General features: G+C 37.7%; 3 protein-coding genes across 21 annotated transcripts in view; all 3 read left to right on the forward strand.

Moving 5' to 3' along the window:
* Nucleotides 1-2,127, forward strand: part of PPFIBP1 (PPFIA binding protein 1) — a 160,943-nt gene extending 158,816 nt beyond the window's left edge. For all 17 annotated transcript variants that reach the window (XM_070495204.1, XM_070495207.1, XM_070495206.1 and 14 more), the window contains 2 exons: nt 80-145; nt 286-2,127. In XM_070495204.1, coding sequence (XP_070351305.1) covers nt 80-145; nt 286-372 — 153 coding nt within the window. In that variant the 3' untranslated portion in view covers nt 373-2,127. The remainder of the gene's footprint in view (nt 1-79; nt 146-285) is intronic.
* A 559-nt stretch (nt 2,128-2,686) lies between these two features.
* Nucleotides 2,687-3,674, forward strand: REP15 (RAB15 effector protein). The gene has a single exon (XM_070495217.1). The coding sequence runs from the start codon at nt 2,818-2,820 to the stop codon at nt 3,526-3,528; it is 711 nt and encodes a 236-aa protein (XP_070351318.1). The 5' UTR covers nt 2,687-2,817; the 3' UTR covers nt 3,529-3,674.
* Nucleotides 3,675-8,435: 4,761 nt separating this feature from the next.
* MRPS35 (mitochondrial ribosomal protein S35) overlaps nt 8,436-26,526 on the forward strand; it is a 47,963-nt gene continuing 29,872 nt past the window's right edge. Inside the window, exons 1-5 of one of the 3 annotated variants that reach the window (XM_014846896.3) lie at nt 8,436-8,620; nt 13,043-13,089; nt 14,210-14,377; nt 16,308-16,368; nt 24,215-24,354. In XM_014846896.3, the coding sequence (XP_014702382.2) occupies nt 8,509-8,620; nt 13,043-13,089; nt 14,210-14,377; nt 16,308-16,368; nt 24,215-24,354 (528 nt within the window). In that variant the 5' untranslated portion in view covers nt 8,436-8,508. Of the gene's footprint in view, nt 8,621-8,662; nt 8,939-13,042; nt 13,090-14,209; nt 14,378-16,307; nt 16,369-24,214; nt 24,355-26,526 lie in introns of those variants that run through there. The other 2 variants (XM_070495258.1, XM_070495259.1) reach the window with 2 other exon arrangements.

The following is a 26,526-nucleotide window of genomic DNA, read 5'->3' on the forward strand; positions in this document are numbered from 1 at the left end:
TTAGACTTTTGCTCACTTTGCTGCACTTTCCTTAAAATTATGCAAATGAATATGTCATGTTATGGTACATTCTTTGCAGATGGAAGATTCAGAAGGCACAGTGAGACAGATAGGTGCATTCTCTGAAGGCATCAACAATCTAACAGTAAGTTTGTGAAATGAATTCAAAATGTTACCCTACAAATATGTTTGAAAAGAACCCCAAAGGACCGCATGCATCATGAAAAACGTGTAGTTCTGAGGTCTTGGCTCACCCTGTGTGACTCTCGTCTCCTTGTTTTCCAGCACATGTTAAAGGAAGATGACATGTTTAAAGATTTTGCTGCCTGTTCCCCCAGTGCCAGCATTACCGACGAAGACTCAAACGTTTGACCGTCACACCTGGATGAGCATGAGGAGCCCTTTGTCTTTTTCCAATTTATTTCTCAAACACTCACAGTATACACAACAAGTGACAGACTGTATATTGTTTATTGTACAGCTTCTGCTCATTTAGAAGTGGAAATGGAAAGCAGAGGTTATGTGCCTATTCTGAAGTTGCCATGAAAAATGAGACACTGGTGAAAGAGAGTATTAATTGTTTTTCCTCTATTTAATGTAAAAATCTGTGATATATTATATTTAAAGTGTTGCATTTAATGTATTTTACCATGGTGTTTCCATTCACATTCACAGCATGGAAGATTTGGGAAGTGGTAACCAGTATGTGAATGATTTTGTCACATCAGTGTGACATTATATGCTTTCAAAATCAATACGTGGAATTTCTTTAAGCATTCAGTGCGCCCACTAAATGCCAGCCACACCTCCACTTGCCTCATATTGTCCTATTTTTATATATTTTTCTAAATATATGTATATATTTAGTACATAGAAAATAGAACTTTTATTTTGTGGCCTAAGGAAGATGGTAAAAAGATCACAGTAAGAAAAAAGTACAGTGATCAAAATTTTCACATACCAGCTGGTTCTTGGAAAGGTCAGGATCATCTTTCTTTCTCCACAACTGAATTTTAATGATGTTGATCGTTCAGACTACATTAGTATAAGTGAAATGCCCCTCCTTTGATGACACATCACAAAATCATTGAATAGTTTTCTAAGAATTTCAGCCTTAATCTTGGATCTTTTTGCCTCATAAGGAAGAAACTGAGGGACATTTAAATACTATTAACTTGAATGCATTCAGAATCTCCCCCAAAATGTATAGAAATAATTTCTGAGAGACCAAATCAAAACAAAAACCTGCACAGTATTAAATTTCTTATTTTCCTCTTTGCTAAATATATCCTTACATCAAAATACTAGCAGTCTGCCTAATGTTATTAATTGTATATTTCTCAGATTATCAATGAATGAGATTTTTTTTTAAAGCTGAATATTTGTTTTAACATTTTGTGTCAATCAGTTCCATAACTCTGAGTCTGCAAAATTAGTTTTATAATGGTTATATTGTGATGATAAAATGTAGTTCATGTTTTCTGGTAGCACAGGGCTCAAATATTCTTTATAAAGAGTATAGAAAGCTGCAGCAAAAACTGTTACTGTGTTGATTATTTTTTTAGGGATATTAGAAAAAATATTCTATTTTTTATTTAGTACTACATCATTTCTCATGATAGCCAACTGTGGTAAAGACAGGTTTTGACAAATTCACGTCCGGTGGGCAGTTTAATATATGCCAGTGGACTTGCTTATAAACTATATTTGAATGTCAATGGTATGATCTTTCAAGGTATCAGCAAGCTACCAAGCTTTTCATCAAGGAACCTATAACACTAAATTACTATTTATTCATAACTAAAATGATTTGATGCTAATAGTAATCTTTTGCTCCCTACCATTCATTATTTGGTGACTGTATTGGACTCTTAATGTATTTGCATTTTATTTTAATGTGAATATATGCCACCATTTGAAAAACAGTTTGTTATTCGAACCTGGTTAAAAACACCAGGAGACTGTTATAGATGCCAAATATTCTTTATTCAGGACAATGTAACATAACTGATGATATGTGATAAGGTTAAAAATTTTTTTGATGATATATATTTTATTTACAAAATATTATACACTGCTGGTATTACCATATGAAAAGAAATAAAGTCAATTGATAATTGCCTCATATTTTTATTGTCTGTTACTTTATTTTCCTTTGTTCAGGATAACCAGCAGCCTTTCTTTCTGATATAGAGAATAATAACACAAACTTACAATTCACAAATTCCCATAAATTTGTCTGGGTGGGGTTTATAGCATGAATCAACAGATCAAAATTTGAGGCTTTTGTCTGAGAAGCCATTGTATGAAAGGAAACAGACAGCTGAGCTGAGGGATGAGGAATTGTGGCAGAGGGGACATTGAAAAAGCAAAGGGGATGACTCATCTACAAATCTGAAGAAGTTACTTGTAGAAAGAGGTGTATGCATCTTTAAAGAACTAAATACTATTTTTAATTTAACTAAAATTTGACCAGAGGAAACATCTTGGAGGAGATTACCAAATATTAAAGGTAGAGTGAAGATAACTAGAGAGGAACAGATGTTTTTCGTGGAAGTTAATGTCTCTAAGTTAACAAACCAGCAGGAATCTGTAGGAATACAGCATGCCCAGTTGGCAAACAGGAGGACCTCACATGTTTGTTTAGCTGTATGTACATATGCTTAGCTGTATTAAGGAAGCTGTAGAGACAGAACACTGGGACCACGTTAACAGATGTGACTGCACTGCTAAACTTTTACTCTGAAAAAAGAAGTCCTTCTGAACGAGGTTCACATGTTTGATATTTGGAAGCAGTATTGATCAGGTGCAGAGAAAATGGGGCAAAACCCATCACAACAGGTGCCTCTGAAGGACAGTGACGGGGCTCTCAGCATCTGTGAGGTGGTCAGTGAAGCTATGGTCCACGCAGCTCAGAAACTGAAGGAGTATCTTGGATTTGAAGCCCCTCTGAGCAATCTACGCCCAGCTTCAAACACGCTGAATGAGATCTTCTTAATCCACTTCGTCACTTTCTGCCAGGAAAGGGGAGTTGACGGCTGGCTCACCACCACCAAGATGACCAAGCACCAAGCCTTACTGTTTGGGGCAGACTGGATTTGGACCTTTTGGGGGGCTGATAAGCAAATAAGGCTTCAGCTGGCGGTACAGACTCTGCAGATGTCTTCTCTTCCTCCTGTGGAATCTAAGCCTTGTGACCTCTCCGATCCAGAATCCAGGGCAGAGCAGTCTGCCAGGAAGAGAAGTAGGTTCGATAAGCTGGAAGAATTCTGCAACTTGATAGGAGAGGATTGTCTGGGCCTCTTTATCATCTTTGGTGTGCCAGGAAAGCCTAAAGACATCAGAGGCGTTGTCTTGGACAGTGTCAAACGTGAGACAGTGAGGAGCCATCTGCCAGGAGGGAAGGCTGTGGCACGATTTGTCCTGGAAACTGAGGATTGTGTCCCCATCAGAGAGCTGCTTGGAAACTGTCTGAGTAAGAAAGATGAGCTGCGAGAGGTGGGCAAGGTTTATATTAGCATCCTCTGAACTGGATATGTGTGATGAGACTGCCCTGTGAGATGAAAACAAAAAAAATCCTTTATTCTAATAAGCAAGTTCATCCACTTGCATCATCCCAGCATGGGATTCCCCTCTCCTGCCTCCCCCCATTGAATAACAGTGACCACCTGGCTCAAAACATATGAATGTCATTGATTATGCAGAGGAAGAAAAACCTTGCCTATGGCTGGGAAGACTTACCATTTAGCTTAATCTTTCACTTATTTATTCAACAATAAAAGTAGAAGGAGAGGATAATAAAGTCACCCTTAAAGCTTGATTTGCCAAAAAAAGAAAAAAATGTATCTTTGTTTGAAATAAGTGTAACACTTGAGAGTGTAAAATGTGTTTTTACTGCTGTGGGTGGGAGGTGGGTAGGATGAGGTGGGTAAGAATGGGTTTAACTACATTTACAAGACCAGTTTGAATGCAGGACTCCTAAGCAAAACCTCACGCCTCTCTCTTCCTCTAACCCTGCCAGTACTTCCATTTCATCCCAAGCTGCTTCCTCTGCGCAGAGGACCCTGGTGGGACTCACTTTGGAATCTCCTTGAGTGTTAACTTCACGTACAATTTAAACACAGTAACCCATATAACGATCCCTTGTGATAATGATTAACATTTGTTTATCCTCTGTAATAAGGAAAGTGTGTTCACATATAAAAACCATTTTTGCTTAAAAGCTTGGGGGGGATTATAAGAGTACTGTAGGGGAGGAAAAATAATTTTCCCTCTACCCATCTAGAGGATAGAAGCAAAAAAATGCTTAAAAGTGTAAATGGAGGATAGTTTCATTCACACCAATTGCTGAATGCCTGTTACCTGTTAGGCCCTGTGCTGTGCCCTGCCAATCCAGCAGTAAAGAGAACAAAGTCCCTACTCTCAGAGAGTTTCCCTCTTAATGGTGGAAGACAGACAATAGGCAACAATAAACAAAGATATGTACATATATTTAAAATGCATATTTAAGAAAAATATATCAGGGCCACTGCAAAGAAAAATAAAGCCCGAGTAAGAGAATAGACAGGAAAGACGGTGCAATTTTGTAGTGGGTGCTTAAGGAAAGCGTCAATGAGGCGGCGGCAATGGACCAGAGATCTGAATGAAGAGATAACATCAGTGTAGATATCTGGAAGAGAGTGTTCTGGGCATGGGGTACTGCAAATGCAAGGGGCCTGAAGTGGAAGTGGATGTGGTGTGTTGGAGGCACAGCTAGGAGGCTAGTGTGGATGGAGCAGGGAGGCAGGGGGCGAGTGACAGGAGATGAGGTAGAAGTAGCCAGCAAACACATCAGGCAGATCATACTTTTCAGGACTCTAGATTTCATTCTGAGTGATATGGGGAGAGAAATGCCTCGATCTGATTGACACTTTAAAAACCTCACTTGATTGCTGGGTGCAGACTAGATTGTAGGGCGAAAAGAGTGGAAGCAGAGCCCAGGGGGACAGCTAAGAAGGTATTAAAGTAATCCTGATGAGAGAAAAGGGTGGCCTGGACCAAAGTGGTAGAGGAGGAGAGGTGAAGAGGTCAGCAATAGTTGAAGGTGAAGCATACCGCTTTTGCTGATGATTGCATGGAGGATATGAAATATGTCACAATTAGAATCCTGTATTCCCAAACTTTGATAATAAGAATATATGTAAGGGAAGAAATAAATTTGTCTTTGACATTCCTTCATTCCAGGAAACCAAAAGATTAAGAAAAGCAGTAAAGGGAAATAGGCATGAATAGGCCCAGGAGACATCTCTTGAAGTTAAAAAATAATTATTCTTACTTGGAATGTGCCTCAAATGTTTTAATACCCAGTCAATTATGTTCCCTTGGCGTGTAGTGACCCCTGTCTGCAGGAATGCTATAAAGAAGAAGTTATCAGGAAAATAGCATAATATGGTAAAAACAATATTCAACTTGGAATCAGACGTGGGTTTGAGTCTCAGTTCTTTTAAGAGCAGACTCTAGTGGCTTAACTGTTTTTTCGTGTGTAAAATGGGATGGCTTCAACTAATTCAAAGGAGACAATGCTGTGACAATATTTGCTGTACTAAAATGGAAGCTTACGAAAATTTTGAAGAATCTAGTACAAATTGTAACTATTCATGTTATAAACAGCTGGAAGCTATAAATCAAAGATTCATCTTTTTTTAAATTAAAATAAAAATGTGAAGCTAATTTTAAAAATACTGTATTCTCATTTATTATTTTTTTAAAAGTCTGCATTCTGGCTTAAAAATTCAAGTACAGAAGTGAAGAAAGTTAAGTCTTTGGGAGTCTCACCTTCACCTCCATACCCACTCTCTCCAGCTTGCTGTTTACCCTTCCAGAACATGTATTGCATATTAAAAATATTTTACCTAAATGCAATCATGTGATCTGTAAATGCCTTATAACCTGTATTTTTAAAAACTTAACTATACATTGTGGACAATTTTCCATGCTAATAGATTTATATCCACTTCATCCTTTTTAAGGCTGAACTTAGTGGCTCTTAGTCCTGCCTGCATGTTAGATTCACTTGGGGAGCTTAAAAAAAAAACAAAAATAAAGGGGCCAGCTCCGTGGCTGAGTGGTTAAGTTCGCACACTCCACTTCGGCAGCCCATGGTTTTGCTGGTTCCGATCCTGGGCGCAGACATGACACCGCTCGTCAGGTCATGTGCCACATAGCACAACCAGAGGCACTCACAACTAGTATATACAACTATGTACTGGGGGGCTTTAGGGAGAAGAAGAAGAAAAAACAGAAGACTGGCAACAGATGTTAGCTCAGGTGCCAATTGAAAATAAATAAATAAATAAAAACACGGATGCCCCAAACATATCTAGACCAATTCATCAGCATCTCAGAGGGAGGGGCCTAGACAACTTTTTTTAATCTCCTGAGGTAATTCTAATGTTCAACCAGGATTAAGATCCATGTGTCCAAGAAGTACTTTATCTTGTATATACGCAGCATAATATATGTAACCAATACTGTTTTGATGGATATTTAGGTGGCAAGGTGCATCCACATACCTGGATATTTGCATATAGTCTATTTACCATGATTGTGAATTGACAAGCTTTATTGACTCACTTTTTTTTTTAAAGATTTTATTTTTTTCCTTCTTTTCCCAAACCCCCCTGGTACATAGTTGTGTATTTTTTAGTTGCGAGTCCTTCTAGTTGTGGCATGTGGGATGCCACCTCAGCATGGCTTGATGAGCAGTGTCATGTCCGCGCCCCGGATTTGAACTGGCGAATCCCTGGGCCACCGAAGTGGAGCATGTGAACTTAACCACTTGGCCACAGGGCCAGCCCCCTTTTCACTCACTTTTAATAACAAAGTTAGTTTTGCTTAAAAGTAGCTCTCTGACAGAAAGTTGTTGGATTACTTTATGTTTTAAATATAGTAAAAACTCATTATAATAAAACCTTAATATTTGAAATTGTTCTACACAGAACTGGCTACATAATTTGCGGAGCCCAGTGCAAAATGAAAAATGTGGGGCTTTTTGTTCAAAAGTATTAAAAATTTCAAGGACGGCAGAGCATAAGTCAAGCTTAGGGCTCTTCTAAGTGCAGGTCGCATGCCCATGAAACCAGCCTGGCTTCTACAACATGTTGGATTATTTGATCATGGAAATTGAAGAAAAGATTTTCATCATAAGTGAGTGATGACACTTTTAAGATCTTTTCCAACTGAAAAATTACATAATTCTTAGTAACTCCTACGTACACGATAGTACATGCTTTACTCTTTACACTGCATGAAACAGATATCATTATTGCCTGTTGATAGCATTACAAATGAGTTTTAACTTTCAATATAGAGAAAACTTTATTGTACTTGATGCCAGGGAAAATGATAAGAAGTATTTCTCTGGCTTCTATAACTCTAGTCATATCTGTCCACTTCAGTCTTAGGGAGAGAGTAAAACAAAGGAGAGGAAGCATGAGCAGGTAGAATGAGGACCAAAGTCTCTTAACAGCTTGCTCAGAAATTGAGAATTCTCTGAATATGAACTAATCCTATAAAGATTCATGCTCCTTTTGTCCCTAAATTTCTATGGTATAGGCCTTGAACTTTATCATACTAAAATATGCAACCCCAAGAGAGAAAAAGTGGCTGCTGTGTTGACCCTGAGCTTAAATTCAATGGTCACCATTTATATTATGCCTTCTGAAACATAACTCAGTTAATCACAACAGCCCAGAGGAAGATATTATTGCTTTCATTTTCCTTGAAATTGAAGCTCAGAGATGTTAGGTGGACTTGCCCAAGATCATAAAGAAGCAGAGCCTCGATTCAAACCCCATAACCATCTAACTAAAAGGCCATGCTTTAAATCTTAGAAAAAGAGGAGAGGGGAGAACATCATATGAAGATGGAGGTAGAGATTGGAATGATGAGTCTACAAGACAAGGAATGCAACAGATTGCCAGCAAGCATCAGAAGCTAGGAGACGGGCATAAACATATTCTCCCTCAGAACCTCCATAAGGAATTAATACTGCCAACACCTGGATTTTGGACTTCTAGCCTCTGTAACTGTGAGAAAATAAATTTGTTATTTCAAGTCACAAAGGTCATGGTACTTTATTACAGCAGCCCCAGAAAACTAATAAATCTAATACATCAGGAGACTGCCTGACTCTTGCGCCACCTGAGGTCCCACTCAGACCACAACTGCCCTTTGTAAGCCACATTTCCCCCATCCTTTATGATCATTATTTGCAACTGTCTTTGGACTGGCTGCTTCGATTTTTCTTTTTTTAACCTTCTCGTTTTCTTTTCATTACTCTTTTTCCATTTTGGGACTATCGTCCTGCACTTTTGACTCCGGCGCTGAATTCACAGACCCACGTGTTTCCTGTTTCTCCATTCTAGGGGCGGGGCAAGACGGGGCGAGCCTGCGCAGTAGCGGCCTCAGATCCGCCCCTTGACGCTGGAGGCGCTGGCTGGTCCCCTCCGGCTTGCCGTCTTCGCAGCCATGGCGGCCGCCGTGTTCCCCGCGTGGCTGGCCCTGCAGCCGGGGGCCAGGACCCTGCGTGCCTTCTCCACCGCCGTGTCTCCGGCCACTCGCGCTCCCACACCAAGCCCGCGTGAGTGTCTGCTGCGTCTCCTCAGGGCTTTGGGGGAGGTGAGAGGGCGGAATACCGGGCCCATGATGGCCGCCGCAGTGGCGGAGCCAGCGCCTCCGGGGGAGGCCAGGACGTCCTCTGCCAGCCGTTGGTGGCCAGCCTGATGGGAAAGCCGCGAGTAGGGTTCCGCCCTCTACGCGGAGGTCACCCAGTTATTAGCCGCGGATTTCTGCTGCTGGGTCCTCCGGCGTGGCGAGCTTGCTCCCGCCCTCTTCCATGACCCGCGCTTTCCGGTGCTCCCCCCCGGGGCTGCGGGCGCGGGGTCTCTCCGTAGTGACGGTAATGTTTGTGGGCAGTGTTGAACCACGGATTTTTCCTAAATTTAAGAAAAGCATGCAGCTGTGCTAGAACAAAGTGCAGCTCTGAATTGCAGGCCTAGCTATGCCACCTAACGGGGTGACCTTCATTTAGTAGGCATTATTGAGATGACCTTCATTCAAGAGGGATTATAGGGATGCTTGATAACCGTTCTTGCCCTGCGGAGTCTAGCGGGAATTCTAGATGTTAACGGAAAAGTACTATGCGGTGTGAGGTGCTGTAACAGAAGCGTGAATAGAGTAATGGGAACATTGAGGAGGCGCCCTCAAGAGTCAGGAAAAGCTCAGTCAAGGGGGCATGGCCAGTCATTCACTAGGTCCTATGAGCGCTACCTCCTTTAGTCTCTCGTCTTCATACTACTAACAGCCCAGTCCAGGCCACCGTCTCTCATTTCTACAGTAGTTTCTTTACTGGGCCTCATTTCCGCTCTTTCCTGCATTGAATCCTCACAATGCCCAGAGTGAAGTGTTCAAAAAGCAAATCTTATCTTGTCACTCCCTTGTTCACAATCTACAAAGGATTTCTCATTGCTTTAAGATAAGTGATACATTTCTTAATGCATCCTAGTGGCTCTTCATAATCTTAACACTTGTCTCTTTTTAAATTTTCATTCATTCATTCATTCATTCTACAAATACTTAACTCCTGTGTGCCAGGCAGTGTTCCAGATACTGGAGTACAACAAGGTCCCTCACCTTATGAAGTTTATATTCTTTGGGGAAAGTCAGACTATAAAGGGGTAAACAGCTGAATACAATGTCAGATAGTGATTAGTGCTCTGAGGAAAAATAATGCAGGGTGTTGAGAATAATGAACTGGGGACTAGTGGCTATAGGGTAGGATAAGATAGGGTAGGCAGGAAAGACCTCCCTGGGAAAATGACATTGAGCAGAGCCCAGAGCCATGCTGAGATCCTGGGGGAAGAGCTTTGTCGGCCTTGGGAACTGCACACACAAAGGCGCACAAGTTAGAACAAGTTTGGGGTGTGATCAAGGAACAGAAAGGCCAGTGTGGCTGGAGGGAAGTGAGCAGAGAGGACAGTGGTAGTGTAAGACATCAGAGAGATAAGTAGGGGCCGGCCCCCATGGCCGAGTGGTTAAGTTTGCCTGCTCGCCTCAGCGGCCCAGGGTTTCGCCGGTTCGGATCCTAGGCGCGGACATGGCACCGCTCATCAGGCCATGTTGAGGCAACATCCTACATGCTACAACTAGAAGGACCTGCAACTAAGATATACAACTATGTACAAGGGGGATATGGGGAGATAAAGCAGAAAAAAAAAAAAAGAAAAAAGAAAGATAAGTAATGGCCTGATCTTGGAAAGGCTTGTAGGTATTTGGCTTGGATTTTATTATAAGTTTGGGATCACATTGGAAGGCTTTGAGGAGGAGAACAGTATGATGTGATTTACACTTTTAAAAGATCCCTGGCTACTGTGTGGAGAACTAACTTTAGGGGAGAATACTGGAAGCCAGGAGACCCGTTGGGAAGCTGTTGCGGTAGTTGAAATGAGATGACGGTGACATGAATTGATGTCGTAGTGGAGGTGGTGGTGGGGTTGGATTTGTCCTGAGAAATTAGATGAGTGGCGTTACTGTTTCCAGGGATTGAGCAGACTGAAGAAGGAGATCAAAAGCTCTGCCAGTGATGCGTTGTCGTTGAGATGCCTATTAAATACCTGCAACTTCTTTTCTCAGTGCTCTCTCTGTTCTACTCTTCAATTGCAGTCATACTGAACTTGCTTACTTTGATTTTCCATCTTCTCTTTCTCTCTAGAATACTTTTTTTCGCTTGCCTGTTCCCATGGCTACCTCCTCCTCATCCTTAAGGTTTTAGCTTGAAGTCCACTTCTTTGGGGAGATTTTCCCCAACTAATTGACTGGGTTTGGTCCCCTGCTATATATCTTCATTAATACTTATCACTCTTTATTGGAATTACTTGTTAAATGGTTGTCTTATTTGACAGACTTTACCGTCTGTGAGAGCAAGGCCTGTGTTTTTCTTGTTCTTTGCTGCCTTCCTAGTTTCTGGTACACGGTATCACAATTTTTGAATGAATAAATGAATTAATATTGAGGGATGAATAAGAATTCTTCAGATGAATTAGTGAGGTGTGGAGGTGGAAGGGAACAGAAGCCGGGCAGATAGAAGGGAGACACTTTCCAGGCAGAGAGAACAGAAATTCAGAGAAAGACAGAAGGGCCTGGTACTGGAAGTTCAGTGTAGTTGTGGGCCCTTGTGAAGGGAGACGAAGCCAGAGATAGTGGCTCAGACTGTGAGAAGTCTTGTATGCTATGGTACTGTCACAACTCTTTGGTCCTTAGTTTTCTTGGCTATAAATGAGCTCTACATAAGAATAATAATAGTACTTACAGTTATTGTGAAGAATAAGATTATGAGATAATAATGAAAAGCATTTAGCACAGTGTCTGGCATGTGAAAGTACTCAATAAATGTAGCTATTATTATTTTAGTATAGCAAAACATTTAGAGAGGCATAAAGTAATATTTTAGAAAATATATGCTGTATGTATGTACTCTGCCTTCTTCTGCAGCCATGTGATTTGTTAGCAATGGCTGTGATTTTTGTTATGGACGTTATTCTAGCATTGGCAGTTCTCATATACAATGGAGAAGAAAAAACTGAAGGGTCTCTTTTTGGTAGAAAGAACAGAATAGTTCCAAATATGTGCAACTATGTATCTTTAAAGATGCAAAATACTCATTTCTCACTGGAATTTTAACTTGAGAAAGTGAGTTTATTTGACCATTAACCTTAAAATTTATTGAAAATATTTCTTCAGCTTTATTGAGATATTATTGACATATAACATATGTAAGTTTAAGGTGTAGAGTATGATGATACACGTATAGATTGCAAAATAATTACCACAATAGTTAGTTAACACCTCCATACCCTCATATAGTTATCTTTTGTGTGTGTCTGTGTGGTATAGCATTTAGAATTTACTCTCAGCAACTTTCAAGTATGTGTTACAGTATTGTATTGTTGTTAGCTATAATCACAATGCTGTACATTAGACACGCAGAACTTTTTCATCTTATTGCTGAGAGTTTTTACCTTTTGACCATCATCTCTCTATTTTCCCCACCTGCGGTCCCTGGAAACCACCATTCTATTCTCTGTTTCTGTGGTTTCAGCTTTTTTGGATTCTGCATGTGAGAACATACAGTGTTTGTCTTTCTCTGTCTGACTTATTTCACTCAGCAAATTGCCCTCAGGGTCCATCCATGTTGTCGCAAATGATAGGATTTCCTTCTTTATGGCTGAAGAATAATTCCGTTGTGTGCATTTATACACATACACACAAATGTGCATGAGCACACACACACACACAACATTTTCTTTATCCATCCATTTGTTGATGGATACTAAGGTTGTTTCCATGTCTTGGCTTTTGTGACTAATGCTGCAATGAACAAAGCAGTTCAGATATCTCTTCAATATTCATTTCCTTTGGCTAGATACCCAGAAGTGGGATTGCTGGATCATATGGTAGCTCTATTTTTGATGTTTTTGTGGAACCTCTATATTCTTTTTCATAGTGGCTGCACCAATTTACATTCCCACCAACAGTGCTCAAATTTGCATTTCCCTTGTGATTAGTGATGTTCAACACTTTTTCATGTATTTATTGGCCATTTGTATGTCTTCTTTGGGAAAATGTCTATTCAGTTCATTTGCCCATTTTTTAATTGGGTTTGTTTTTTTGCTATTGAGTTCTGTGAGTTCCTTATATATTTTAGATATTAGCCCCTTATCAGTTAGATGGTTTGCAAGTAGAAAATATGTTTTTTAGGTGATGAATTCACTATATCAGCAATCACAGTACACCTTTATATTCAAATAAGTGGAGAATTTTCTTAACTATTTATGACTTTTCATTTTCGTTAAGATGATTTAGTCCCTGAGCTTACAGAAAATGGATTATTGTTTCATTTTTATGTGACTGAATAACCTTAAATTATGTTAGAATTATGGATCATGATCAATGTGGAACAACTCTACATTATCAAATTCTCTGTAACTTTTGTGTTGTTTTTTAGGTACAACAGAAAGAACATCCAAATATGAAAGGCCGCTGAGAAGAAAGGTAAACAATTAGTGTACTCAGTATACGCTATCTTAATGGTTTCTGAAGTTCTAAAGGGAGGCACATGTTCATGATGAGGCAGACGGGTGCTGCCAGAGAAGACTTCACAAGGGGACGTGTACTTGGTTACTACCACAGTCCTGATTCTAGTCTTCGACTGGTTTTTCTAAGTACTCTGAGAATAGATCATCTTTGAAAGGTGAACTCATTCACATACTCCCAGGGTAAAGGTATATAAACCAGAATATAGAATTATTTTTGATGATACCTTTAACAGTTATGCAGCCTGGGATATATGCATTAATCTAACTAGTTTGGTCTCACTTGTGGACATCTCAATGGAGGAATCCAAATTTTAAGGTCACTTAGTGAGCATGGAGTCAGAACAAAGGCACTTTAGTTGGAAGTTAAATGGCACCCATTATAATTGTCTACAGTAGTCATTTTCACAGGAATATTACCTGTCTCCAGGACATACACTACATTGGTTTTTATATTACTTGGATGGGCGTTGCTGAATTTTGCCTTTTCAAATCCTGCTTTTGATTTTAAAGGGGATGCTTGCCATCCCCTTCTATCAAATACAGTTTAAAAAATATATATGTTAATATGATTGAGTAAGCTATTGTGGTTATTCTCTGGGCCTCAGAAACATATTATTTCTCATTATGTATTTATTCAGTTAGTTTAACCCTAATTTACTTATTTCCATGTTCTTATTCTTTATTTTCTTGTTTCCTTTGTTTCTAAGTTCTCATTGTCACCTCAAGTACTGACTTCCATCAAAGAATTAAAGATTATTTCAAAATATATTGTTACTTAGCCCTTCAAAAACAAAATGTAAAAAGTTTGCTAAAAGTGTAAGTGAATAAATGAGATAGAGAAATATTTTGCAAAAGAAATGTGCTGTTGAAGGGGTTCTTGCGAGCGGGTTTGAGGGAACTGCTAAGATCTTTAGGTAGGTTTGGTGTTTTTTCATTGGAACAGCAGCAGCTCTTTGGGAGGTCAGATTTTGTGTAGGTTGCAATTCTGCTTATGTTTCTTTTACTTACAGCTTTTTTGCTTTAAAATTAAAGAACGTGTTCATATTTAAAATATTAAACTATTATATGTTCCTTAGGCACTACCTCCTAGGACAGAGAAAATGGCTGTTGACCAGGACTGGCCTAGTGTTTACCCTGTTGCAGCACCATTTAAGCCCTCTGCGGTACCTCTTCCTGTTCGAATGGGTTATCCAGTAAAAAGCGGGGTGCCCATGACAAAGGAGGGAAATCTAGAACTTTTAAAGGTAAGATGAGTTGCTGGTTCATTGGCTAAAACATATGTAAATAAATATTTACATATTTATGTATGTAGGAGTAGGTCCCTTCCTACTCCTCCTCCAGCCCCCAACTTATACTTCAAGGTTCAGTATTATAGCAGCCTATTGTACTTTAAGTTTTTTTTCAGGTAATAATGGGTGTTATATTTGGTTATTCATGGTAAAGAAGACTCATAGGATCCTAGGGCATTTAAGAATGTAATTAATTAGTCCTTTGGCTTCTCTTTTGGCTTTTTGTTTTCTTTGTATCTTTTTGTATTGTTTCTTTCAAGAGGAAGGGAGAAAAGTGAAATAACCTAATTTGAGAATTGAGGGGGGTGAAGTTTCTACTTCTAAAAGGTAGATTTTAAAACTTCCCAGAAAGGTAGAATATTACTGAATATTATTATAGTCCTTAAACTTCTTTACTTCTTGAAGTAAAATAGGTCATATTAAATGCTTCAGTTGATAGCATCTATAATGATTTATGAACAACAGGTTCTTAAAGAGAATATAAATAGAGTTAGCCTGGGAGTGCATATCTTAGATAGTTTCCTTTTACATTCAGTGGAATTATCATCAACAAACTGTTTTCCACTAAATGAGAGTCTTTGTGAAAAACAGAAAAATTGGCTAAAAGTTGATGGTAAAAATGAGATGGTAGCATGGAGAAGGAGTTGTCTGCTGCTGGAGATGGGCTAATGAAATTGGGAAATGGGAATCTTTCAAGAGACAACGAAACAAATATCGAGGAAACTAATCTTGAAATTGGGAAATGGGAATGTTTCAAGAGACAAGAAAACAAGTATCGAGGAAACATCTTTTTTTCAGTATAAATGCTATTGAAGATTGGCTATTATTGTTTTCCTTTTATGGTTTTGAGACTATATTTTCATGTTTCAAAAATAATAGTAAAGAAAATGAAGTCACCCACCCCAAAAATCCCAATTTTCATTAGATTAAAATAAACATTTTCTGATCAGCACTCAAGATTTCAGGCATAATGTTTGGATTAACTTTCTGTTTGTTCATATTTTCTTTCCATACGAGTTTCTGGTTTTTTTTTGAGGCTGATTAGCCCTGAGCTAACATCTGCCACCAGTCTTCCTCTTTCTGCTGAGGAAGACTGGCCCTGAGCTAAGATCCGTGCCCATCTTCCTCTCTTTATATGTGGGACGCCTGCCACAGCATGGCTTGACAAGAGGTGCGTAGATCTGCACCTGGGATCCAGACCGGCGAACCCTGGGTCGCTGAAGCGAATGTGTGAACTTAACTGCTGCACCACTGGGCTAGCCCCCATCAAACGAGTTTCTTTAAACTAAAATTTCTCTCTAGATGCTTAACATTATTTAAGAAATATGCTAGGAAATGCTAGTTATTTATTTGAAGGAATCAAATCTCTCACCTTTCCTAAATTTCCATTGGCTCTGTCAATGATTACATAACCTCTCGAGGTATCATAAAGATATTCCCAACTTCATTAAATTTTTCAGTTAAGATTTGCTAATTTCATTTGTTCATCCATTCAATTCATAAAATGTCTATTCAGTACAAAGTGGAAGACGTATCACCATGCTGTGTGTTCCAGGGGAATTAGAACGATTAACCGATGATTTGTGGCCTTAAGTGCTTTCAGTTTTATAGGGGAAACATGTACGCCTGTAGATTCATGGAAGAAACAATACTATAAAATTTTTTTCTTCATCATCGTCGTAAGATATTTGGTACTGAATCTGTATTTCAAGGAATTTGTTTCTTGAATTTATATCACCTGTGGCTTGGAATTAATGTTTTAAAAAACTATCAGATTTTATTTACTATAAGATTTGTTGGGCCTGTGATTTAGTTTTATGAAAAAATTGTCTTTTTCATGTTTTTAAGATATTTAGCTAATTTATCCTTTAAAATTCTGTTTTAGATCCCCAATTTTCTGCATTTGACTCCTGTAGCAATTAAAAAGCACTGTGAAGCTCTTAAAGGTAAGTGATTGCTTTGTTATATGAATTTAATATTGACTTTGAACATAGGAATCTCATTTGTCATGATAAAAGGGTCCATTCATCAAGAGAATAAAATATTTGTAAATAGTTATGCACCCACAATAGGAGTACTCAAATATGTAATGCAACTGTTATTAACAGAACTGAAGGAAGAATCAGACAGCAATACAATAACAGTAGGGGACTTCAGTACCCCGCTTTCAACAATGGGTAGGTCATCCAGACAGAACGTCAATAAAGAGACATTGGACTTAAACTACACATTAGACTAGTTGGACTTAACAGTTGTTTACAGAACATTCTATCCGACAGCAGAATACGCATTCTTCTCAAGCACACAGGAAACATTCTCCCAGGATAGATCATATGATTAGGCCACAAAACAAGTCTTAATAAATATAAGAGGATTGAAGTCATATCCAGCATCTTTTGTAATCACAATGGTATACAATTAGAAATCTATTGCAAAAAGAAAACTGGAAAATTCAGAGAGATGTGGAGATTAAACAACATGCCCCTAAACAAATATTGGTTCAAAGGAGAAATCAAAAATAATCTTGAGACACGTGAAAATGGGAACACAGTGTACCAAACCTTAAGGGATCACCCAAAAGCAGTTCTAAGAAGGAACTTTATAGTGATAAATGCCTACATTAAGAAAAAAGAAAGATCTCAAATAAAACAACCTAACTTTACACCCCTAGGAACTAGAAAAATAAGAAGAAACTAAGCCCAAAGTTAGTAGAAGGAAGGAAATAAAAAAGATTGGAGTAGAAATAGAAACTAAAAGGACAGTAGAAAAGATCAGTGAAACTAAGAGCTGTTTTTTTTTTCGTAAAGATAAACAACATAGACAAACCTTTAGCTAGACTCACCAAGAAAAACAGAGCAGACTCAATTAAAGTTATATAAATGAAAGAGGAGACATTACAACTGATACCATAGAAATACAAAGGATTATAAGAGACTACTGTGAAAAATTATATATCAACTAATTGGACAACGTAGAAGAAATGGATAAATTCTTAGAAACATACAGTGTACTAAGACTGAATCAGGAAGAAATAGAAAATCTGAACATCCCAGTTACTAGTAAGGAGGTTGAATCAGTGATCAAAAACCTCCCACCAAAGAAAAGTCCAGGACCAGATGGCTTCAAGACTGGCAAATTCTACTAAACAGTTAAAGAGTTAATACCAGTCTTCCTCAAACTCATTCAAAAAAATAGGAGGAAAGATCTAAACTCATTTTACAAGGCCAGCATTACCCTGATACCAAAACCAGACAAGGGCACTATAAGAGAAGAAAATTATAGGCCAATATTCCTGATGAATGTAGATGCAAAAATCCTCAACAAAATATTATTTGAGGAAGATTAACCCTGAGCTAACATCTGCTGTCAGTCATCCTCTTTTTCTGAGGAAGATTGGCCTGGAGGTAACATATGTGCCCATCTTCCTCTGCTTTTTATGTGGGATGCCTGCCACAGCATGCCCTGATGAGTGGTGCACAGGTCCTCACCTGGGATCTGAACCAGCGAACCCCAGGCTGCTGAGCACACAAACTTTGCCACCAGGCCAGCTCCCCATTCTCACCACGTTTATTCAACATAGTATTAGAAGTCCTAGCCAGAGCAGTTAGGCAAGAAAAAGAAAGAAAAGGCGTCCAAATTGGAAAGGAAGAAATAAAATTGTCTCTTTTTGGTAATGACATGATATTTTTTTGAGGAGGATTAGCCCTGAGCTAACTACTGCCAAATCCTTCTCGTTTTGCTGAAGAAGACTGGCCCTGAGCTAACATCCATGCCCATCTTCCTCTACTTTACACGTTGGATGCCTACCACAGCATGGCGTGCCAAGTGGTGCCATGTCTGCACCCGGGATCCGAACCGGCAAACCCCAGGCCGCTGAGAAGTGGAACATGCACATTTAACCACTGCACCACCGGGCTGGCCCTGACATGATCTTATATATAGAAAACCATAAAGACTCCACCAAAAACACTGTTAGAATTTATAAACAAGTTCAGTAAAGTTGCAAGATGCAAAGTCAATACAGTTATGTGCTGCATAATGACGTTTCAGTCAATAGCAGATGTGGTCCCATAAGATTAGTACCATGTAACCTTGGTGTGTAGTAAGCTATGCCGTCTAGGTTTGTGTAAGTATATTCTATGACGTTCACACACAATGAAATTGCCTAACAACGCATTTCTCAGAACGTATCCCCGTCATGAAGCTACTCATGACTGTACACAAAAATCAGTTGCATTTCTATACACTAACAATGAACTATCAGAGAAATTAAGAAAACAATCCCATTTACAATAGTATCAAAAAGAATAAAATACTTAGGAATAAATTTAACAAAGGAGGTAAAAGATCTGTACACTGAACACTATTAAGGCATTGACGAAAGAAACTGAAGACAACACAAATAAATGGAAAGGTTTTCATGCTCATGGGGATGGGAAGAATTAATATTGTTGAAATGTCCATACTACCCAAAGCGATCTACAGATTTAGTGCAATGTATCAAAATTCCAATGACATTTTTCACGGAAGTGGAACAAACTCCTAAAATGTATATGGAGCCACAAAAGACCCCAAATAGCCAAAGCAGTCTTAAGAAGGAAGAACAAAACTGGAAGCATCATACTTCCTGATTTCAAACTGTGTTACAAAGGTATGGTAATCAAAACAGTATAGTATTGGCGTAAAAACAGACACATAGATCAGTGGAACAGAACAGAGAGCCCGGAAATAAGCCCATGTATATGTGGTCAATTAATGTACAGCAGAGGAGCCAAGAATGGGGAAAGGATAGACCCTTCAGTAAGTGGTGGTGTCAAACTGACAGCCACATACAAAAGAAGAAAAATGGACTGTATTCTTATACACAAAAGTCAACTCAACATCAATTAAAGACTTGAACATAAGACCTGAGACCATAAAACTTCTAGAAGAAAACATAGGGCACAAGTTTCTTAACATTGGTCTTGGCAATGATTTTTTAGATTTGTTGCCAAAAGCAAAAATAAACAAGGAGGACTACATCAAACTAAAAACCTCTGTACAGTAAAGCAAACCATTAATATAACGAAAAGGCAGTAGATGGAATGGCAGAAAATATTAGCAAATCATCTATCTGATAGGGCCTGATATCCAAAATATATAAAGAACTCGTACAACTCAATAGCAAAAGCCAAACAATCTGACTAAAAAAATGAGTGGAGGAACTGAACAGACATTTTTCCAAAGAAGACATACAGGTGGCCAACAGGTACATGAAAAGGTGCTCAGTATCACTCATCCTCGGGAAATGCAAATCAAAACCATAGTGAGATATCCCCTCACACCTGTTAGAATCGCTGTCATCAAGAAGACAAGAGATAAGTGTTGGCAAGGAAAAAAGGGAACCCTTGTGCACTCTTGGTAGGAATGTGAACTGGTGCAGCCCTTATGGAAAACAGTGAGGAAGCATTAGAAATAAGATTGCTATATGATCCAGCAATCCCACTCCTGGGTATATATCCAGAGGAAATGAAGACAGGATATGGAAGAGATATCTGAACTCCTGTGTTCATTGAAGCATTATTCACAACAGCCAAGATGTGGAAACAACCTGTGTGTCCATCAGTAGATGGATGGATAAAGAAGATGTGTTTTATATATGTGTGTGTGTGTGTGTATGTATCTATGTACGTGTGTATATATATGTACACGTACAATGGAATATTCAGTTGTGAGAAGGAAGGACATCCTGCTGTCTGTGACAGTATGGATGGACCTTGAGGGCATTATGCTAAGTGAAATATGTCAGACAGAAACACAAGTAGTGTGATGTCACTTATATTTAAAATCTAAAAAAGCTGAAATCATAGAAACAGAAAGTACAGTGGTGGTTACCAGGCGCTGAGAGGTGGGGGAAAAAGAAAGATGTTGTTCAAAGAGTACAGACTTGCAGTTATAAGATGAATAAGTTCTGGGGATCTAATGTATAGCATAGTGATTATAGTTAATAATACTATATTATATAACTGAAAGTTAAGAGAGTAGATCTCAAAGGTTCTCCCCACAAAAAAGAAATGGTAATTGCATGGTGTGATACAGGTATTAGCTAATGCTGTGGGGTAATAATTTTGGAACATATACGTGGATCAAATCAAGTTGTATACCTTAAACTTACACAATGTTTTGTCAATTATACCTCAATAAGGATGGGGGGGAAAGAATCCCGTTTCTAATATACTGTATAGCATTACATTCTGAGTGATTTGCTGGTTTCTCCTTTTTAAGTTGTTTTCAGTGAATTGTTAGATGTCAAATCTGCAGTTCTTTTTTTTTTTTGCAGACCACTCTACAAGGTGTTATAAATATTAAATAGAATCAGAAATCATAATCCTTGCTCAGGTAGGTTAGGGACTTATTGTTGAATTATAGAAAGCATATACATAAAAAGATTAAAGAAAATATTGGAGAGTGTTGACAACAGATGCAAATTTATGTGATCCAAACTGAAGATAGTATAGAAGAATACTGAATAGCTGAATAGTAGTGGGGTCAGTAATGGGATGCTTTGCAGAGAAGAGTTATCTTGAAGAAATTGTGTAAAATGTTAAAGAAGTTAGAAATGAAATGTACCTGCAGTAACATCAAATAGTAGAAGAGCTGGTGGTGAAAAGCAATAGTCTCATGCTTCTCCTTTTCCACCCCAGCCCCTCATTCTACAAGTGTTCTCCTTTAATCATTATTTAGGTCTGGTAATTTTTATGTATATCTTTTCTCTCTTTGTATATATAATATATATTCTCTCTCTATATAAAGAAGGTGTATAGTGTATATACTTTGGTATATATATTCATATGAATTATCTATATATTTTTAGTTTTATATGTATAAAATGGAAGTACTCACCTGAATATAATTATGCCTCCAGTTCTAGATTTATCACATTTCAGCAATATCTATTGATTCCTAGATATAAACATAGATTTCACTCTTTTGTACTATTATCTATCTTCCCATATGCCTGGAGGTAAAGGCAAAGGACATTTTTTTTTGTTCGTGGTTCTATGTGTGTTTTCATTTTATATATATATATAAAATATATATATATAAAATAAAATATATATATTCCAATTGAGTTTCTGTTCTGATTTGCATTGGAGAATATATAGGATAAGCAAATTTGAATTGTTTAAGATTCACAGCTATTAGTGATTGATTGTGTAGTTTATTGCAAGAGTTAACACCTTTGGATAAAGTCTTAAATTCATGTTGATTTAAAGAGGATGTCTAAATGCCCAGTATACTTGTTAAGGCTTTTCAGGAAAGAAAATGAAGCCTAGAAACTCTTCACAGGTGGCCTGATTGTGCTGGAAGCAGAAATAGGATAGTGAACATGATTGTGATGAAATTTGAGCTTTTGGGAGGGCCTTCCATTCAAAATTACAAGGACAAAGAGATAAAGAGGTCTTAAAAAGTAGATACCTTACTCTTGAAATGAGGGAAGGAAAAAAAATCTCTTCTATCTCCTTTCATTTATGTGGTCTTCTGATTTGGGACATTAGGATGCATTTCTGTTCCTTTGGATTACATGTTTCTGTATTCATTAGTGCGTAATAGTAGACTGACGCTGATCACTGTTCCACATTTGTGCCCCATTTGGCACAGATCATATATCACTTTTTGATCCTTTGTAAAGCCAGTTAACAAATGCATTACACTATGATAAATTCCATTTTTCTCCTTTTTAACCATTATTTTTAAATGTGCATTTATAATCTAGAAAGTGGTCATTGTGATGAGATAGTTCTAAAATACTTCATAATTTTTAGGTGAGAAAGGCTTTCATACAGCACATTCAGAAGAGCAGCATTATATCTTACAGTATTTAAGTGAGTGTTTTAATCTTTATTTTGCCTGTACACTTTTGCCAGCTTCTGGGTTTAGATTGTGACTTCCAAATAACTCAAAAGCTTTTCAGATATTTCTTCTCAGTTCTCTTTCAAAGTAGGTCAGTTCAGATTTTATATCTAACTTGCAAATGGAAAATCTGAAGCACAGGAAAGTTAGATAATTTACCAAAACTTTAATAATCAGTGGCAGAAGTTAAGTAAAAACCAAGGTCTTCAGAAGTCTAGTCTATTGCTCTACCTATTAGATGAATAAAAGGCTAATAGGGATCTATTATGTACTCTCCAGTTGGCTGTCCTTTTTAAAACATATAATCAGGTAATTTAATTTAAAAGCTGTAATTATCATCTTGTGATTGAAATGACTTATTCAAAGTTAAAAAGATTCAGTAGAAACCCAGGAACTCATAAAATTCCCCAGACTAGTCTCTTATAAACTGCTTGGCAGTGTTGCATCTTACAGTGCAGAGTATTGGAATTAGTCCATAATAGCAATGAAATTTAATCTCAGTAATCTTGCTCTGTTAATTTTATTTAAATGTCAAAATGTTCATAATTGCAAAGATATTTCTTTCCCCTCAAAGTGTCAGTATTGATCTCTTAAACAGGGTGTTTGGGGAATGGTGTGAGCTATACTTAATTTGCTAACATATATTTAGTCCCAGATCTTGGAGAATCTGTGTAACCCACAGTGACGTGTTGCTGACTCTGATATTAAAGCCTAAATGGGAGCTAAATATAGAACCTACTGTAAGAAAATTGTTAGCTTGGGGAAAATGTTGTTGGCAAAGAACCTTTCACTGTCCCTTAGATCACCTAGAAGAGCTCCCATGTCTGCCTGTGATTGTGACCAGCCTCTCCTGCAGTTCTGCCTTTTTGGAGAAAGCACAGATCCGTGAGGTCTAATGTGTTTGACCTAAGAAACCAATTATGTTTAGCTATTCTTAGAATGAGGCTGCTTAAGAATTGAGATTTCCATTGAGGGGAACCTGACAGTGCCATAAGTTTTCATCCCAAGCTGAGAGCCACACTGACTTGATAGGAATAGAGCAAAGTGAAATTAGCTGCCTACCTGTGGAGTCCCTCAATACTGATAGCTGGGGGAGGCTGGAAGCTATCTCATTTCCTCTTAAGTTTTTTTTCCCCAATTTAGACCTGAGTTTACACCTCTGTGTTATGGAGATAGACGTGGGAAGTCTTCGTGGTGCTTGGAATTTCCTGTGTGTCTCATACCCAGTCCCACCTCCCCCCTAGGCTAGCTGTCTTGCTTGAATATGAGGACAAGTCTCTTCCTCTTTCCATTTAGCCCCCAGTGGCTCAGAAGTCACAGAAGAAACATGAATTACTGTAAGGATCCATTTAAGGATGACCTAGGCTTTTGTACCTGTTTCAGTTTGAGGCCATATTCTGAAAGAATGTTGACCACATCCCAGTTTTCTCTTAGAGCATTTTCAGAGCTTCTTTCAATTCTCATCATCTGATCTTTAGTAACCTACAGTTGGGAATGAATTAATGTTACCTGTTGCCTTTTCAAAAACAGTCATGCTCTGGGCGCTATGAACTGTTTGCTTCTGGTTGGTGAGGAGGAATTAAACTGTCCCATAACAGATATGTACAAAGCTATAGTAAGCTTCCATCGAGTCATATTTCCCTTTTAACTGGACATACCCCCCCCACCAGACCTGAACTATCCAAATCATTCCTTTAGTTAAGTTCCCTAATTAGAATTCACCTAAGAAGAAAAGAGATGAGGGGTGATGATTTGTAAATAAAGTGCAGAAGAGGATCTATTCTTTGGTTTCATGTCACTTGAGAATGATCTCTCAATAATTTGATTGTCTGGTAGCATACATTACAATGCGAATTCACTTGCAAAACTATAATTGGGATCACTTTTTTTAATTCTCAGAGTTCTGCACTGAGTGGCCAGCTGCACTGGACAATGATGAGAAATGCGAGAAGCATTTTCCAGTTGAAATTGAAACAGCTGATTATGTTTCAGCGGGACCATCTGTTCGAAACCCCAAAGCACGAGTAGTAACCTTAAGGGTAAGAGAGAGAGATTTTTTAGAGAAGAATGATTATAATGTTTAAAAGTAGCGTTTTGTATCAGTTATAAAACTGATACATAGTTACTGTAGAAAATTTGGAGAACATAAAAGTGTTTTAAAGTATAAAATAAAATTGCTTGTGTGTCTACCACTCATAAATAAGTAATATGTCTACAGGAGCTCATTTTAGTATGTATGCAGTTTGCCTTTGTGTATATTAGTGGGATGATACTATATTTGATTAGTTATCTGCTTTTTCATTTAACAATATGAATTAAAATTTTCTCAGTGTTATTAAACATTCTTTAATATTATTTTTAGTGGCTGCGTAGAGTAGCATGTAAATGAGAGTCTATTATGTGCAAAGACTGCTTGAGGCTGGAGTCTGATGTTGATCAATTCAGACATAGTCCTTTTTCTGAGACTGAAGTGGGAGATACAAACAAATAATTCCATAGTATAGATCTACCATGATTTATTTAAATTATCTATATTCTGGGACATTTAGGCTTTCTAACAGTTTTCTTTATTAGAAAAATATAATGAATATCCTTAGAGATTAATATTTGTGTATATTCCTAATTATGTTCCTAGGATAAATTCCTGAATGGAGAACTGTCAGGTCAAAGGATGCAGATGTTTTGAAGTTTTTTTGATATATATAGTACAAGTTTTTTTATTATATATTATATAATTCCTGTAGGAAATGTAAAAAATACAATACCAGCAGATTGTGTGAAAACCTTTTTTTCTATACCCTCACCAACCTAAATATTATTATTACCTATCAATTTGATAGGTAAAAGATATCTTATATTTAAAATTTGTATGTTTTTGAATTCTAATGAGAGTGAGAATTTATTCTTTTGCAAATGTTTTTTATTTGTATTCTTATTTGATGTTGTATTGATTTCCTGTATACTTATTCTTTTCTTTTTAATAACAGCTTATTGAAATATAATTCACATACTATAGAATTCACCCTTTTTAAAGTGTACAACTTAGTGGTTTTTTAGTATATTGACAGAGTTGTGCAACCATCACCACTACCTAACTCCAGAAATTTTCATCACCATAAAGAGAAACCCAATACTCATTATCAGTCACTCCCCATTCTCCTCCTTCTTTACCACTTCCAAGCCCCGTCAACTACTAATCTACTTTCTGTTTCTGTGGATTTGCCTCTTCTTGATATTTCATATAAATGAATTATATATAATGTATTCTTTCACTTAGTATAATACTTTCAGTGTTTCACCTGTTGTAGTATATATCAGATCCTCATTCCTTTTTATTGCCAAATAATATTCCATTTTATGGATATACCATATTTTATCCATTTATCAGTTGGTAGACATGTGGTTTGTTTCCACTTGTTGGCTATTCTAAATAATGCTGTTATGAACATTCGTGTACAGGTTTTTATGTGGACATAAGTTTCTAGTTCTCTTGGTTGTATACCTAGGAGTGGAATTGCTGGGTCATATATAACTCCATGTTTCCCATTTTGAGGGACTACCAAACTGTTTTTCAATAGTGCCTGCACTATTTTACAATTTCACCAGCAATGTTTGAGGGTTCCAGTTTCTCCACATCCTCACCAGTGGTTGTTATTGTTGGTCTTTTTAGTTTTAGCCATTCTGATGAAGATGAAGTGGTATGTCATTGTGGTTTTGGTTTACATTTCCCTAATGATTAATGATGTTGAACACCTTTTCGTGTGCTTATCGATCATTTGTATATCTTCTTTGGAGAAATGTCTATTCAGATTCTTTGCCTATTTTCTGATTGAGTAATTTGTCTTTATTGTGTACTTGTATTTTTTATATATTCTAGATACCAGTCCCTTATCAGATACATGACTTGCTAATATTTTTTCCTCATTCTGTGGTTTGTCATCTCACTTTTTTGGTGGTGTCCTTTTAAGCACCAAAGTTTTAATTTGATGAAGTCCAATTTATGTATTTCTTCTTTCTCTCTTGTGCTTTGGTGCCATATGTAAGGAACCATTGTCTAATTCAAGGTCATGAAGATTTTCTCCTATGTTTTCTTCCAAGAGTTTTATAGTTTTGTTTCTTACATCTAGATCTGTGATCCATTTTTAGTTAGTTTTTGTATATGGTGTAAGGTAGGGATTCAACTTCATTCTTTTGCGTGTGGATGTTGCTCT

This window comes from Equus asinus, chromosome 22 (genome assembly GCF_041296235.1).
Source record: "Equus asinus isolate D_3611 breed Donkey chromosome 22, EquAss-T2T_v2, whole genome shotgun sequence".
Lineage (NCBI taxonomy): Eukaryota > Metazoa > Chordata > Mammalia > Perissodactyla > Equidae > Equus > Equus asinus.

Coding starts and splice junctions, on each gene's coding strand:
- REP15 (XM_070495217.1), top strand. CDS start 2,818: ATGGGGCAAAACCCATCACAACAGGTGCCTCTGAAGGACAGTGACGGG.